At 37.6% G+C, this 16887-nt stretch overlaps 1 protein-coding gene across 4 annotated transcripts in view; it reads left to right on the top strand.

Moving 5' to 3' along the window:
* ADK (adenosine kinase) overlaps positions 1-16887 on the top strand; it is a 523602-nt gene that overhangs the window by 491072 nt on the left and 15643 nt on the right. For all 4 annotated transcript variants that reach the window (XM_080822506.1, XM_080822503.1, XM_080822505.1 and 1 more), the window contains one exon: positions 288-374. In XM_080822506.1, the coding sequence (XP_080678632.1) occupies positions 288-374 (87 nt within the window). The remainder of the gene's footprint in view (positions 1-287; positions 375-16887) is intronic.

The following is a 16887-nucleotide window of genomic DNA, read 5'->3' as shown; positions in this document are numbered from 1 at the left end:
TGTACTGCTGTGGTTTACAGTCATTCCCACAATATGTGATCTATCTCGGTATAAACTCTAACAAAACACATACAGTATCTGTGTGCTGAAAATTACCCCCAAAAAAGCATTGTTTACAGATGACTTTGCACCCTAATTCCCAAGTACTCATGTACAGAGTATGGAACTCATGCTGTTTCTCTCTTTGAATGATGAATGATGAAGGAGCTTCAGACTTTACTAGGTGAGTTTCTGTATTGAGTGTTACAAAGAGAAGTCAGTCTGCCTTTCTTTGGCTCTACTTGCAGAAAATGAAGTCACTGCTTTTGCTGTCTTGGATCAAGACCAGAAAGAAATTGTTGATACCAATGGAGCTGGAGATGCATTTGTGGGAGGTAAGGATTCATTTATTTCATACTTATAAGTTAAACATTTCCTTTAACCCTTGCCTCTACTATATCGCCAAGATTTATGAATTTAATAATTTCATCTTTTAATAATTAACTCCTAATGTTGTTTTCATATGCTGCTATTGCTGTATTATGAAGATATTTTACTATAGGAAAAATACTTATTTTGGGCTCAAAGATAATTTGCAGTTGTGCTGTACCCCAGTCATTTTCACAAGTTTAATTGTGTCTACGAGGACATTGCATAAACAAGCTGTATCAAGTACAGTATATAGTATATTCTTAGGCCTTCAGGCTTAAATGTGAACACATTGTTGTTCTTTAAAAGAAGTTGTAGTGAATATTAACTAAGGATGATGTCTTCAGATTGTATCATTTGATTAAAACATCTGTTTCTAATGCAATAGTTAAGTGGTCATAAATGTACTAGGAAGGGTTAAATTTTTTTCTGGTCCAGGGTTAGTAAAAAATGGCACAGTTTGTAAGAACTAAGTCATTTTTAGAACAAGTACTCTAAGATGAAGACAGTTGAAAGATTCTTGGCCTGATGAATCAGATTGATCTAAAGTCTGGTTCAAAAGTTCTTTTGATATGTCTAAACCACTTCTAGTTAAGTGTAGTTAAGCTAGATAGTGGTCTCTAGAAAGCTTTAGATTCCCGAATGATAATCCAGAAGAGTCCCTCTTGATCTCTCTTTATTTCTTACAACATTGAGTTGAACAAGGAACAAAGGCAAATAGAATTGACTATTGATTATCCTCCTTTCCTTGGAAGATAATTTGAATCATGGGAAATTTAAATTATATGATAGTTTTAACATAGTATTGTTTCAACTATAGATACTCATTTGTCTTAAGGATCTTTTTCACCAACAGAACTTTCTCATATTTCCTTCTTTGAAACTTCATGCCTACTCTTCAGTGAGCTTTTAACCAGTAGACTCATAGCATGCCTCATGCCCTATTCTTTGGAAAGAGTACATACCACAGAAAACATTCTACTTTACTGTCATGCTTGTATCTTTTGTGTCTTTGTTCTAAAAGGCCTCCTCATTGATTAGAATGTTTTCCAGCTATTTTTCCTAAGCTGTATTTCTTCAGACCTCTAAATCCATGTAGGCTAAAAATATCTTATCCAGAATTGGACTGAATTCTGTAATACATTAAGGAAACACTATGGATTTCTTCCCACTCCCCCCCCCCAGCCCCTACACTATGGATTTCTTGTTTAAAATTGATTAAATCAGGAATCTCGGTACCTAACCTTTAAACTTACCACTTGTGTGTGCATTATTTAAGTACTTCAAATATTTAAAACAGTAAATACTCTGTTGTTTTTTTTTTAATGTTCAGTAGGGTACATTGTGAAGCCATCATCAATACGATGGTGACCTAATTAGTCACAACCTGGATCCTGGGCTACCTAGCCCTGTAAAAACAGACTCCTTTACGAACAGCTAACTACCTATAATGTTCCCAGTACTAGGTAAGAATGTATGGACTTTCTGAGGGAGAGAGAAGTCATTCTTAGGTACTGAAGTGGAATAGCTAGCTACCCATTTGTATTGTGGTGAGGATAATAAATGAACTACCTCACCAAAGCACTTGGGCTCTCTGTTATAGGATTTGCAGCCTCTTTTTTTATCTTACTCTATCTGCCTATGTATTTATTGTCAGGGTACAGTGAAGTAAGTAGTAAGGGAAGAGTATGGAACAGGGAGCCACATGCTTTTTTTTTTTTTTTTGTAAAGGGCCAGATAGTGAATATTTTAGGTTTGCAACTCCTGTACAAGCTGTATTGCATATTATTCTTGTTTTGTTTGTTTATGTGCTTGCTTGCTATTGGTTTAGGTTTTTTATAACATTCCGAAAACATAAAAACCTTTTGTAACTCTCCAGTTATACCGAAACAGGCCACGGGCTGGATTTGGCCCTCAGGCTCTAATTTGTCAACCCCTTGTGTAATATGTTGGCAGCTTCCTCACTTAATTCACTTTCATCATACCTTGGATCCAAACACTAGGTTTTACTACATGCTGTTGAAATCACTGTAGAGAAAGTGGAAGGCAGCCTGACAGTAGGCAGGGCTTTACTGGTAGCCATTTTTCTCACTTTAACCCTACTCTGATCAGTTTCCAGGATAATCAGATCCTGAAAGACTGAGTCATGCAATGACGTGAGCACTCTAATGTCATTTTAGCATTGAAATACTTAATGTTGGCATGTTTAGCACATTCTGTGTAAGTCAAGCTATACAGTATAGCAATAGAAAACATTTATATAGCACTTACTAGCCAGTAAGCATCTTCAGCATTTTACATATAGTAACTCATTTAATGTTCATAAAAGCTCACTGAAGTAGGGTGCTTTTTTTTTTTTTTAAGATTTATTTATTTATTTGAGAGAGAGTGATCATGTGTGCACGAGCAGGGGGAAGGGCATAAGGAGAGGGAGAGAAGCTGACTCCACTGAGTCCAAGCCCAAAGCAGGGCTCAATGTCATAACCCTGAGATCATGACCTGAGTTGAAATCAAGAGTTAGGACTCAACCGACTGAGCCACCCAGAAGACCCTACAGTAGGCTATTAATAACCCCCATTTTACTGATAAGACAACTGAGACACAGAGGGATTAGGTAACTTCCACTAAGTCTCATAGCTAGAGAGTGGTGGAGCCAAGATTCAATCCAGGCAGTCTGGCTTCAGAGTCAGTGCTCTTACTCACTGCACTGTATTGCTTCCCTAAACTTATAGGGCAATCTCATCATTAGGACAGGGAGCCAGAGACCAGCCTTACTAACAAAAGCTGGGTTTTGCCAAAGAGAATCTTTCTGTTATCTGAATAGATGATTTCATGTATTGAACAGGAGCTTTTGTTATCTGATAGGATTCTTAGGACTCTAGGGTAAGACTGTTGCAGAAAAAAAAGGGGGGGAAAGGGAAAATAATCGAAGGACTATAGTCCCTGGTGAGTTTGAACCAGGAGCTTTTTTGCTACGCAGTACAATTGATTGCATTACAGAGATACAGAAAGACAGATCATAAACTTGCTGGGTCAGCATGGAATCTAAATACAAGGAGCTGTATGAATCAACCATTTAATAGCATCAGGCTAATGCATCCCATCTTACAATAGAGATGGTTTTATCAGTTGGAAGTACTAAAAAAATTCATTGGTTAAAAACCCCTACTTCCATCTCTACACTAGGGAAGAAAGCCTTTCTACTAGGATTGGAAATACTCCAGCTATTGAAACATACTTCTCTACCTTGAACATGAATGAAGAGGCAATGGCAACTTTTGCATTTATTATGTAGTTTCTTTTTCTTTGGTCTATTTTATTGCCTGATTAACATATCTCCTCTCCGATTGACACATTCTATCTTTAGATAATCTATTCTTCCTATTACTTTTTAAGTTTTGCTGGCTTAAGAATATTTCTGTCTTTTGTGACTTTGCATAACTGTATTCCAGTCCCAGTTTCAAGTTCTTGGGTAAAGCATCATTTCATCTACCATGTGCTAATTACATATCCTAGTACCAGAGTGCCATGTGTCCTTATTAGCCACATAAGAGATATATGACTATAGTATATCACAGATTTTCATGTGTAATTTTAAAATGAGTACCCCACATGTACATAAACTAAATTCATAGTTCCATCTCAGGGGTTCAGTAACAGTGACAATTCCCTCTAGCCTCTACAAGCATGCCTCCTTGTTCTATTTGGAGATCTTAAGCACTCTGTAACATTTGCCCTTTATTTGTCCGTAGCCAGGCCTGATGGAACTACCCTTTTCACATGCTCCCTCAAAAGCCCAAGTGCTACGATTGTACCCTTGGAAATGGAGACAATTCTGTAATCTCTAAGTGTGATTTCCTAATTTCCCAGGTCAGGAGAAAATTTCTTCCTGTTGTCCTGCTGTGCTTTGTCACAGCAGGTCTGCCTTTTCATTTGGAACCCTCTTTGTCACTGCCATAGTAACAAATGGAAACATTGAGAACATTTTGTGACAGGCACTGTCATTGTTCCTGGTGAAATCTCTTCCCCTGTGTCTTCCCAGTAAATGAAACTGAGAAGAAAAATAATAACAAATAACATGAAAGAGGACCTAATCAATATGTTCCCAGTGGGCTGTCAATACCAGCCTGTGTTAATCTAATATGATTTAGTTGTATGTTTTATGGCAGCTGTAGGAATATGGACTAGACCTACAAATCATATTTAGACTAAAAGTGAGTACGCCTTTGACAGATTATACCCAAGCACATATATATAGCTCTCAGATAAAAGACTGAAGACCTCACCCAAAGACCAACATTCTTAGGATTCAAAAAGCTTCATTAAATGTGGTTAAGAGCCATATATAGCTTAGAACAGTTTCTTTTGAATGACAGTAAAGTAACTGTGCTACCTCTAATACTTTTTCAGTTTCTCATGACAGGTTTAGCAGGGAAAATGTAATACCCTAAAAGATAATACCTACATCATACACATGACTATTAAAGCCACTTAGCAATCCCAATGTAAATAATTCTCCTGAATCAAATAAATAAATAAAATCTTAAAAAAAAAAAGAATGTACAGTCCAAGGAATCAAATAAATAAATAAAATCTTTAAAAATAATAATAATTCTCCTAGTTCCCATCTAATAAAAAGAAGCATTAATTTTACTTTCTAATTCATTTTCAAAACATTTTGGTTAAGGAAAAAAGACTTAAGTTTCTAAAACAAGGATGCTATTTCCTTCTCTTATAGCATATGGCTATACTGCAGAGAGTCATGGGGATTCTCTAAATTATCTTTGTATTTTCTAGTCTCACCTTGTTTGCTTGTTTGTTCCCAAACATGTGTAGCTTACTCTCCCATTCTTCTTAATTGCTGCTAAATTGTGCTCTGCAAAGAAGTGGTGCAGATTTCTTGTGATGTTTTTCTGCACCACCTCTCTTCTTAGCTGTCCAACTCAGAAAACTAGAAAATAACTTAAATATGTTATTTCTCACACTAATTCACTCAAAAATCAGAACTTTCATAGGACCTCTATATGCAGAGAATTTATCTAATGGTAACCAAGATGAGAACTGGATACTCCTACCCACATCCATACCCAAGGAAACAATAATACTTTTCCTTGTATCTTAACAATAATACCTGTTCCTGTCTTAAGTAGGATATCTTTGGTATTTTATTCTTAAGCAGCAATTTTCCTTAAAACTATCAAATGAGGTATGAAATTGACTTCATCATTAGGAATATGAAATTCATCAAAGACAGCAGCTCAAGTTCATGGAAGTGGAGGGAAGATTCACACTTTGCACACTCATAGAACACTTCATGACATGCTATTCTAGTGTTAACATCCAAATATTTAGAAAAGCTGATGTGGGACCAGGAATAAATTTCAAGAACATTGCCTAAGATTATTTAAGCCTTTGTTGGTTAAAAGAGGTAATGATGCTTCTCAAGCCATGACAAAAAAGAGACGTAACTTTAGTTCAAATGGAATACTGGATGATTTTAAGTTGTAAAGTCTGGAATCTCTCACAAACATGAATGTTTCCTCAAAGATTAGGTATCCTGGATGACCTCCACCTAGAGGCAATTATAAATAGATAATGGAATTCAAAGGACTTTGTCTTCTGGAGGTTTGGATAAGACAAAGATAGTTTGAGCCATGTAGACTATCAGAACCTGAAGCTCAAATATGAACCTAAGTTTCCTATATTTGAAGATTACTAAGAAATGTTTATTCCAAGAAAACAATATTGATTTTATAAGATTATATTTAGTGGCAGAGAACCAGAGGAAATGTCATAAGCAAAGTTAATTTTCTTAGAATTGTGACGTGGTAAAATATATGTGTATCAGTTTTCCTGGTCTAGAATATTTGTGCATCAAATGGAACTAACTTGAATTCATTAGTGGCCCCAACTGCTGTTACATGGATTTGGTCAATTTTACCTACCCTATCTGTCTCATTCATATAACACGTATTAGTGGTATATATAAACAAACTACCCCCAAAACTTTGTGACCTAAAACAACAACCATTTACTTAGCTCCACAAATCTGTTGATTGGCAACTGGGCCTAGGCTCAGCTGGACTGTTCCGCTAGTCTCAGAGATACAAGAGATTAAGTATGTCTAAAATCACAGTGAAAACCTGGTTTCAAACTCGAAGTTTGACCTCAGAGTTCTTACCTCTAATTAGTTTGTTATACTCTGCTCTATTAGTATATCATCTTATCTTCCCCTCGAAGGGAGGAAAAATTAGCAAAATGATTTTCTGAACACTCATCCATAGACTGATGCCTGTCTATGACACAACAGATTTTATCAGCCAATACCAAGATGAAAAAAGATAGGAGCAATATAGTAAGTTTTCATGAAGCTAAATGTATTCAGTTTTAAATCTTGTCTCATTTATGTTTAAATTTGGTATAGTGTATCATTTATCAGCTTTGTAATTAATAAAATCAAAATCAAAATCACATTGATAGTGCTGATGCATACCCTAGCTAACCCAGGGACCTAACAGAAGTCTTAGTTGTGGTAAATAAGTCATTAGAAACAACTTGCCAAAAAATTTAAAAATTAAAAAACTAAAAACAAAAACGAAAACAAAACTTGCCAAACTTCTTATATGAAAATATGTATAAAACATAACCTCTGATATTATAAAGCTATTTACTATCAGTAGGTCTGAATAAAACAAAAATTAGCTACACAATTACTAAATTTACAACTATTCTCACTTCAGATATATGAATTTCCAAGTCTGTAGTATGAACACAGGCTCTTAATTTATTTTTCATTTAATTATGCAGATAACATTGACATTTTATAGAGATGAGATATGTTTATTTTATTTCTAGTCCATGAAATAGATGGCAAATTAAAAACCAATTTCTTTCATCAAATGCTCTAAAATTTTAGAACCACCCTGCTTTGAGGAATTGTCAATTGATCAAGTAACAGTTTTTCAATTGAGTTAAATGATAACAATATTAGTTATCTTGCTTATGAATTAAGGCATAAATAAACGCACATAAATAAGCTTGCTATCATCTCCTTATTCTAACATCTATGACCTTGTCCTAATGAGTCCTTTTGCTTTTAACTGTATTACTTAATATGTTAGTGCTGAAAAGGAATATATTTTTTTAAGATTTTATTTATTTATTTGTCAGAGAGAAAGAGAGAGCACAAGCAGTGGGGAACGGCAGGCAGAGGGAGAAGCAGGCTCCCCGCCAAGCAAGGAACCCAATGCGGGGCTCGATCTCAGGACCCGGAGGCAGGAATCACCACTGAACCAGGGATCAGCACCTGAACCAAAGTCAGACAGTTAACTGACTGAGTCACCCAGACAGTTCTGGAAGGGAATATTTTTAAAAATCACATTTTCTGGTTTTCAGATTTTTAAAGTTTTTAGTCATGAAACTGTGGTTCAAATGAGGTCTTATCTGAATCAGAATGAAATGAGATTAAACAAATCCTCATTTGGCCTCATCTACATTTTATTTGGTGGCTCATAAAATAACTCCCTGGAATAGGCAATGTGGAATATGAAAACCATGATCTGTTCAGCAGTCCCCATTTGATGGATGAGGAAGGTAAGTCCCAAAGAAAGGGAGTTAATTGCAAATATCCAATACTAGGAGCCAGATCTCCTGACTCATTAATTCATGGTCCAGTAATTATACATGTTAATAACCCAAATGGAAGTTGTCTGTTAAGCAATCCATTATATAGTCCTCTTGGAAATACATAGGTCAAGGGTCAATATCCCAAATGGGTAGAAGCCTTTGATGTACTTTTTCTTGGCATGTGGGTATCCAAGATGTTTGACTTCATTTATAAACAGAAGCATATGCTATACTTTTATTTTGGGAACCACATCAAGAGATCACACTTTAGGTTGAAAATTCAAATTCTAACCTGATCTTGTACATTTCTGTTTCATGAGGAGGAATGATCTTTAAAGCAGTATTTTGAAAGGGGTTGGGGCAGAAGGGCAACTTACGTCTATGAGTAAAATATACTGTTTCGTGGTCCTCTTTAGAGTCTTTCCTGAATTGGAGCCATTTAAAAGTCTTGGGATTTGGAGGGGTTTTTTAATTCATATGCAGTATCCCATGCCATGTTAATAGAATTTGACAGATTTCCATTTTTAGTCACCAGAGAAAGGAAATAAGTTATCCTCATAGCTATAGCACTGGCCATTTTCCTATAGGTTATACCGTGCTGCTCAGTTGCTCACTTTGTGTGGGAGGATGTGTGGTGCTGAGCTATTGCAAAGGAGCCTTTGCTCTGAATTGACTTCCTGTCCATGTCAGTCACTACACCATCTGACACCACTTGGGCTTTGGTTTTCATTATGCAAATACCTACTAAGTCAGACCTTACCCTGGCAGGCAAAGTAGCTTTTTAAGTTACTTCAAAACGTAACATTTGTTGACTTTCTTTTTCCAGAAGAATCTGGGTTTTCTAGCATATGGGTCATAACTTGTTACTTGAGTTCATGACTAGTTGGTAGTCAACATGAAGTCAAGCCATAACAAAACAAAATTTTACTAACAACACAAGAAAAAGAGTTTACATGTAGAGCACTTTTCCACTGGGGGAAACCACTGCTTTGTCACATCTGGGTAGGCTAAGCTAGCCAAACTGAAGTGGGAATTTCCTGCCAGATGTTAGTCCTTTGAGCAGCCTATGAACATCTAAAAGAGGGTATACAAGTTCTTGTTTGGTAGGGCCATCGGCACTCTGGAAGCTAGCTCCTAAGAGGTAACAGTCATTTTTATATACTATGGCTAGTCAAGAGGTTGTGTGGCCTGTCTGAAGCTAACACTGTTTGGTCTTGTTAAATACATAAGTAAGGAAGGCCTAATTTGGAAAGTACAACATCAGGTCTCACAGATATTAAGAGTAAATACTACATGGCAATGACCTCCCAAACATAGATGCCAGAAGTTTTGTTTAATTAATAAAAAGAAAGTAAGACTGAGCCACCCAGGTGCTCCAGATAACTTGAATAAGGTCATTTTGCAAAGTCACCGACGACCAAAATAAGCCTGTCAATATGAAGGAAAATAAAGAATCTGACACGGCAGGGAAAATACCAAATATTTACACCAGCTTCCTGTTCCGCATGCACATGGGAATTAGGAAGCAAAAATGTCATTCAGAAGAGATGTGCACAAAAAGTAGAAATGCTTTTATCCAATTGAAACAAGAAACATTTTTAAGGGGGGGAAAGAAAGACTTTCCACATGATCTCACTGTTTTTGTCATCCTCTGTAAAGGAAAATATTGACATTTACCAGACTGTTTGCTCCAGCTTTCTGATCTCCTGCAGTTTATTTTTATAACAACCTTATCGATGGGCCTCTTACCCAGCTCTCTAGGTTTAACTGAGTTGAGTCGATTTGTTACCACAGCTTCAAGTAGCTGTTACAGAACAAGCAAGACATCCTAATAAAGCTGTAAATGTGTTTACTCAAACAGAGTATTGATTTAACTTGGAGAGGGAGAAACCGGTGCTTAGCACAGTGTCAGGGTGGATGAATTTCACTGCAGCTTTTCATTGTCATCTGTCATGGTTGTGAAACACTAAGTAAAGCCATCAGAGGATAATTAGAAGTACCAGAAATTTAGCCCCTAAAATCAGTTAACCGCTTGGGAGTTTTGTAGCTTAATTAGCTTTTATTAAAAATTTCCTCCAGTAATAATAGCCAAGCACTTTTAACGGTGCTTTCAGGTAGAGCAAGATTTCAAGGTTGTGACTTGTTAGATATATGAATTTAATGGGTAAAGGTTTTCCAGACTTTTTCTCAGTCTAGTAATTAGACTAACACCAGAACACAATGTAAAGGGACAGTGATCTATACTCATATCAACAGAAGAAGTATGTGATTTTTCTGAAAAATCAACTTTAAAGAAGTAGTAAAGCAATTATAAAATATTTAAAACACATGTTATTGTAGAAAAAATACCCTGGTAAAATCTTTATTAAAATTCAGTGGTTTTGTAGCACAACATGACCTAGACACATAAAACTGTCACTGCCACCCTTGTTCCTAAATACTATTCTTCATTAAAGAAGAATCTAAAATATTCTAGCTGCTATAAGTTAGTCATCATCTTAAAGATAAAAGTTGATGCACATCTGTGTAAAAGTAAAGGTCAGACTGAGGGGTTGCTTACCTTCTATAGAAATTGAACTAGCTATTAAATTTGATGGAAGGTATTCATATAAACACACTACCTGCCCTCTTGCAAATGGCTAGAAAAACATGAGAGTCAAAAAAAAAAAAAATCACTCACCTGGGATGATGAACACAAAATTGAAAACTTATTCAAAATAAGTTTGACTGTTAGATTTAAAATTAGTCTTCCTCTCAGCTGTAATTGTTTATTCACTGCACTGTAGTAAACTTCTCATGCCCTCTGGTACCTCTGCCCCAATCTGCTTAAATGACTAAGAAAAATAATGATAATCTGAGGGACAACCTCTTCTAAAACGTAGAAGCAACCGACTCTGTCAAAAAGGACAGTGAAAGATATTGGGGCAGGTGCAGTTTTGTTTTTTTTTTAAAGATTTTATTTATTTGTCAGGGGGGCACAAGCAGGGGGAATAGCAAGTAGAGGGAGAAGCAGGCTCCCCACTGAGCAGGGATCCCAACGTAGGGCTTTATCCCAGGACCTTGGGATCATGACCTGAGCACAAGGCAGACACTTAACCAACTGAGCCACCCAGGCATCCCTGAGAACTGTGGTTCTTTGCCTTTGAAATGCTGCGTAGTTTTAAGCCAAATTTGCCTTGAGTCTTTAAGCCATGAAATAGTAGATTATGAAGTTTTGTTATAGAGAGCACCATCAGAGCTCTTTCTTTTAATTTTACAGCAGATAGAGGAGGAAATTGGCTTCTCACAGTTGTATTTACTTACTTTGTTTTTGTTTTTTTTTTTTAGATTTTATTTATTTGACAGACAGAGATCACAAGTAGGTGGAGAGGCAGGCAGAGAGAGAGAGGAGGAAGCAGGTTCCCTGCTGAGCAGAGAGCCCAATGTGGGGCTTGATCCCAGAACCCTGGGACCATGACCCAAGGCCAAGGTAGAGGCTTTAACCCACTGAGCCACCCAGGCGCCCCTGTATTTACTTATTTATTTAAGTAAGCTCTAGGGCCAACATGCGGCTTGAACTCATGACCCCAAGATCCAGAGTTGCATGCTCTACCAAATACAAACCAGTTCACGTTTGTATTTATATCTTTATTGTATATTAAAGTATTCAAAGACAGAAGGAAATGAAAGGATACGGACTTATGATTATAACATATCATCTTATTTTTTACATGGACATTTCAAAATCCTCACTATACAGCGATATATTTTGTTCTATTCAGTCTTCTTAAGAATGACAACTGTGGGGGTGCCTGGGTGGCTCAGTGGGTTGGAGCCTCTGCCTTCAGCTCAGGTCATGGTCCCGGGGTCCTGGGATCGAGCCCCGCATCGGGCTCTCTGCTCAGCGGGGAGCCTGCTTCCTCCTCTCTCTCTCTGCCTGCCTCTCTGCCTACTTGTAATCTCTGTCAAATAAAATAAATAAAACCTTTAAAAAAAAAAAAGAATGATAACTGTGTGAGGGAACTTGCTGGCATGGAAGGGAGGGCAAGATACAGTAGGCAGCCATACTTCAGCTTTAAGGCATTGTTTCATCTGACTCCTTTGAACAAAAGGAACAGAAACGCATTTAACTTAGCTCAGGATAAGGAACTTTTTTAAGGAAACACACAAGCATTAAGGAAGACATTGTAATGTAGTGATTAAGACAGTGAGTCATAAGATAGAGGTTTGAGTCCTGGTACTGCCATTAACTAGTTGTAGGAATATGGACAAGTTAGTTAACGTTTCCAAAGCCTTAGTTTCCTCATCTATAAAGATGACATTAACGAGCACCTAACTCATTTGGGTTATCATGAAAGTTAAATTACATAATGTGTGTAAAGCATCATAAAGCCTCATTAAGTGCTGCCTGTAATAAAAGGAATCTCAAACAGGAGCTAAAACTGGACAGGTTTTCACTGAGAGTGGAGCCAGATGGTAATTCTAGACTCAAATCAGTTCTAGAGACCTGAAGAGCAGGTATTCATGGCTCTTCACTCCTGTGCTTACACGGTATTGTTACTCAGCTGCCATTGCATGTGGGCTTTCTCTATCTCACCATCAACTTGCTGGTCTTTCTTTGCTTTCCCTTAGCTAACACTAAGTTAGCTTAGTTTTGGTGCCACGCATAAGTAGGACACTGGCAGAACCATAATTATTTGCTCTTGGGTCAGATGCCCTCTCTTTGGTTAAGTTAGGAGGAAGGATTGATTTACGTGCACAAAATCTATCAACCAAACCCCTCAGCAATGCTAGAGAGGAGGTGATTTTTCTTAAAAGGGTAATGGATGGATGGATGGATTCTGTCAATGTGTATGTTTGTATGGCTGTCTACATCATTTTTCTCATGCTTATTGTCCTAAAAGTGTTCCCTGCAGCACAATGCATCTATCACACAATACATGGAACATCAAATACCCTGAATCTCGAGCTGGAAACCTAGGATTCAATTTTTTATCGTTTTTATTTTAATTCCAATATAGTTAACATATAGTTTTATCTTAGTTTCAGGTGTACAGTGTAGTGATTCAACAATCCCATATATCACCCAGTGCTCATCACAAATGTCCTCCTTAATCCTTATCATCTGTTTTACCTACCGCTCCACCCAACTCTCCTCTGGTAACCATTAGTTTGTTCTCTATAATTAAGAGTCTGTTTCTTGGTTTGTCTCTCTCTCTCTCTCTCTCTCTTTTTTCCTCCCTTTGCTCATTTGTTTTGTTTCTTAAATTCCACATGCGAGTGATCATATAGTATTTGTCTTTCTCTGACTTACTTTGTTTAGCATTATACTCTGTAGCTCTGTCCACATCATTGCAAATGGCAAGATATTCTTTTTTATGCCTGGGTAATATTCCATTTTTTTGTGTATATACATACCACATCTTTACTCATCTATTGATGGACACTTGAGCTGCTTCCATATTTGGCTATTGTAATTAATGCTGCTGTAAACATCGGAGTGCAGGTATCCCTTTGAATTCATGTTTTTGTATGTTTGGGGTAAATACGTAGTAGTGCAATTGCTAGATTGTAGGATGGTTCTACTGATAACTTTTTGAGGAACCTCCATGCTGTTTTCCAAAGTTTGCATTCCCAACAGTACACAAGTGATGCATTCCTTTCCATCTGTCCGTACCTTCAGTGAATTCTGCTCATATGATCTTACCTCAAATCCATCCACTTTTCTCCCAACACTTTAGGTCAAGCCTGTTTTCTACTTACTATAGTGGCTCCTAACTAATCTTCATACTTTCACTCTTTCTTACTCTCCATTCCATTTTCTATACAATAGCCAAAATAACTCTTTGAGAAAGAAACTGAATTACTTCACTTCCTTGCTTCAGTGGCTTCTAGTTGAACTTAGACTAAAAATCTAAACTCCTGGAGTGACCTGAAAGAATCTATATGATCTGCTATCCATGATTCTGTATTTCATACTGCTCTCAGCTTTGCTTACATGCTCTGGCTATATTGGTCTTCTTCTTTTAGGCCTTCTATCCACTTTGCACATGGAGCTCCCTTGGTCTAGAATTGTCTTACCCTCTTTACATGGCTGTCTCTTTCTGTTTCTCAGTTTCAACTTAAAAGTCACCTCTTCACTAATTATCCTGTCTAATATGGGGCCCTTCACTCTTATTCTGTACTGCTACACACAGTTATTTTCCTTAATAGCACTTAACACTCTCTAGAATTACCTTATTTACTTACTTATTATCTTGGTTATCTTAATTACTAACTTATTACTTAGGATTTTTTTATCTCCCTTATTAAAATATAATCTTCAAGAGAACAGGGACTCCATATGTCTTTTTTTTTTTTTTAATTTATTTATTTGACAGAGAGAGAGAGATCACAAGCGGGCGGAGCAGCAGGCGGGCGGGGGGTGGGGGGGGAAACAGGCTCCCTGCTGAGCAGAGAGCCCGATGCGGGGCTCGATCCCAGGCCCCTGAGATCATGACCTGAGCCAAAGGCAGAGGCTTAACCCACTGAGCCACCCAGGGGCCCCACAGGGACTCCATATGTCTTATTCACCATTGTATCCCTAGAACCCAACAGAGTGCCTGGCATAGAGTAAACACCCGGTAAATAGTTGTATCAGTTAGTCAATCAATCACATGGCCAGCTGCAAGCAAACTTGCACCCTACCATCAAATAAAAACCATTCTAGTCAATGTATCTAAGAAACTGGTTATTAAAGGATTTTGTCAGAAGGTGTGGAATGGGTCATGAAATAGCAGAGTAGGCCATACTTTAGTATCAGGTCACCTTGATTTAAGATTAGCCCATGCTAAAAAAAAAACTTTTTTAGTTAAAAAAAAGATTAACCCATGCTAACATGTTATGTAACTAATCCAGTGACAGAGACTCATCACAGCTAACTTTTTCTTACTGTTACTTAAAATAGGAGTAAATAAGAAGGGGCGCCTGGCTGGCTCAGTCCATAGAGCATGTGACTCTTGATCTCAGGATGGGTCATGAGTTTGAGCCCCACATTACACATAGAGATTACTTTAAAAAAAATAGAGGTAGGGGCACTTGGGTGGCTCAGTGGGTTAAGCCTCTGCTTTCGACTCAGGTCATGATCTCAAGGTCCTGGGATCGAGCCCCACATCGGGCTCTCTGCACAGCGGGGAATCTGCTTCCTCCTCTCTCTCTGCCTGCCTCTCTGCCTACTTGTGATCTCTGTCAAATAAATAAATAAAATCTTTTTTAAAAAAAGGTTATAAATAAATAAATATTTTTTTAAAATAGAGGTAAATATGGAGAGTATACATGTGTTAGGAAAGAAGACAACATCTAATATCAATTGTCCTAAGTATTTATAATACAAATAAGAAAACTAATTCCCAAGATCATAAATCTGTAAATCAGTTCCTGCTAATAGGCAGTAGCTTACAGATCAGAGGCTCCACTCAAGATTTCACAGAATAGGGATGCCCGGGTGGCTCAGATGGTTAAACTGCTGCCTTCGGCTCAGGTCATGATCCTTGGGTCCTGGGATCGAGCCCTGCATTGGCTCCTTGCTCGGCAGGGAGCCTCCTTCTTTCTCAGCCTCTGCCTGCCACTCTGCCCACTTGTGCACTCTGTCTCTCTCTCTGACAAATGAATAAATAAATAAAATCTTAAAAAAAAAAAAAAGATTTCACAGAATAGATTGAAGTTACTCTGTAGATCTCTAAAATTTGGTTTGCCAAAATGCCCAGTGAATGTCCAGTGCATCAAATAACAACACCTCTGTCCTGTCCTACCTAGGATTTTGTTGGTATTCCTCCACTGACAGGTGGGAGTGGAGTTAAAAGTAGTTCTCCCCAAAGAAAGCAGTAAGACTGTCCAGTGAAGAGCACCTGACATGAACTGACTCTGGGACATACCCCATGGTCCATTGTCCATACAGTTGCCTCAGCTTTAAGTCACAGAGTTGTCCTTGCCTGCTTCACTTTTCATCAGCACCCACATCAGATCATTAAACCTGTTTTTTCTCCTTCCTGTCCTTTTTATCTACCACCTAGAACAGTAGTTCTCAAACTTGAGCATGCATCAGGATCACCTGCAAGGCTTGTTAAATTGTCCCAGCAATTGACAATTGCTGGGCCCTATCCAGTTTCTAATTCGGTAGGTCTAGGGTGGGACTTAGGTGATCCAGAGACACACTTTGAGAACCACTCCTAAAATGTTGCACTAAGTTCCAACTTGATCTCTCTGCCAACAATCTCTTTCCTAGTAAGTTCATCCTTCACACTTCTGCTAGGATTATTTTTTAAAGTATTTATATAGCTTTCTCTCCTAAAACTATACAATTTTCTAAGACAAACATGTTTTATCCATCTTTGAATCATAATATCTAGTAATGGTAGGCATTCAAAAGCTGTTGACTGAATAAATCAAAATATTTTTTTTTAAAGATTTCATTTTAGTTATTTGACAGACAGAGATCACAAGTAGGCAGAGAGGCAGGCAGAGAGAGAGAGAGGAGGAAGCAGGCTCCCTGCTGAGCAGAGAGCTCGACGTGGGGCTCGATCCCAGGACCCTGGGATCATGACCTGAGCTGAAGGCAGAGGCCTTAACCCACTAAGCCACCCAGGTGCCCCTAAATCAAAATATTTTTGATGGCATTCTGGGTTTTTCTTTTTCATTTGCTTCTTATAATAAAACATCAAGTATAGGAATGGTAGTAGCATGAGTCTAATAAATTGAGGATTCAGCTAGTCAAAGTTTTAGTATGTACCTTATTCTCTTAAAGCAGCTACATGTAATAAAATACAGCCTTAAAAAAAAAAATACAGCCTTTATGTTGACTGTCCCGTGTGCCATGTGGCAGCATGTATCTGGTAA

Source organism: Martes martes, assembly GCF_963455335.1.
Source record: "Martes martes genome assembly, chromosome: 14".
Classification (NCBI taxonomy): Eukaryota; Metazoa; Chordata; class Mammalia; order Carnivora; family Mustelidae; genus Martes; species Martes martes.
This window is presented reverse-complemented; position numbering and strand designations above follow the sequence as displayed.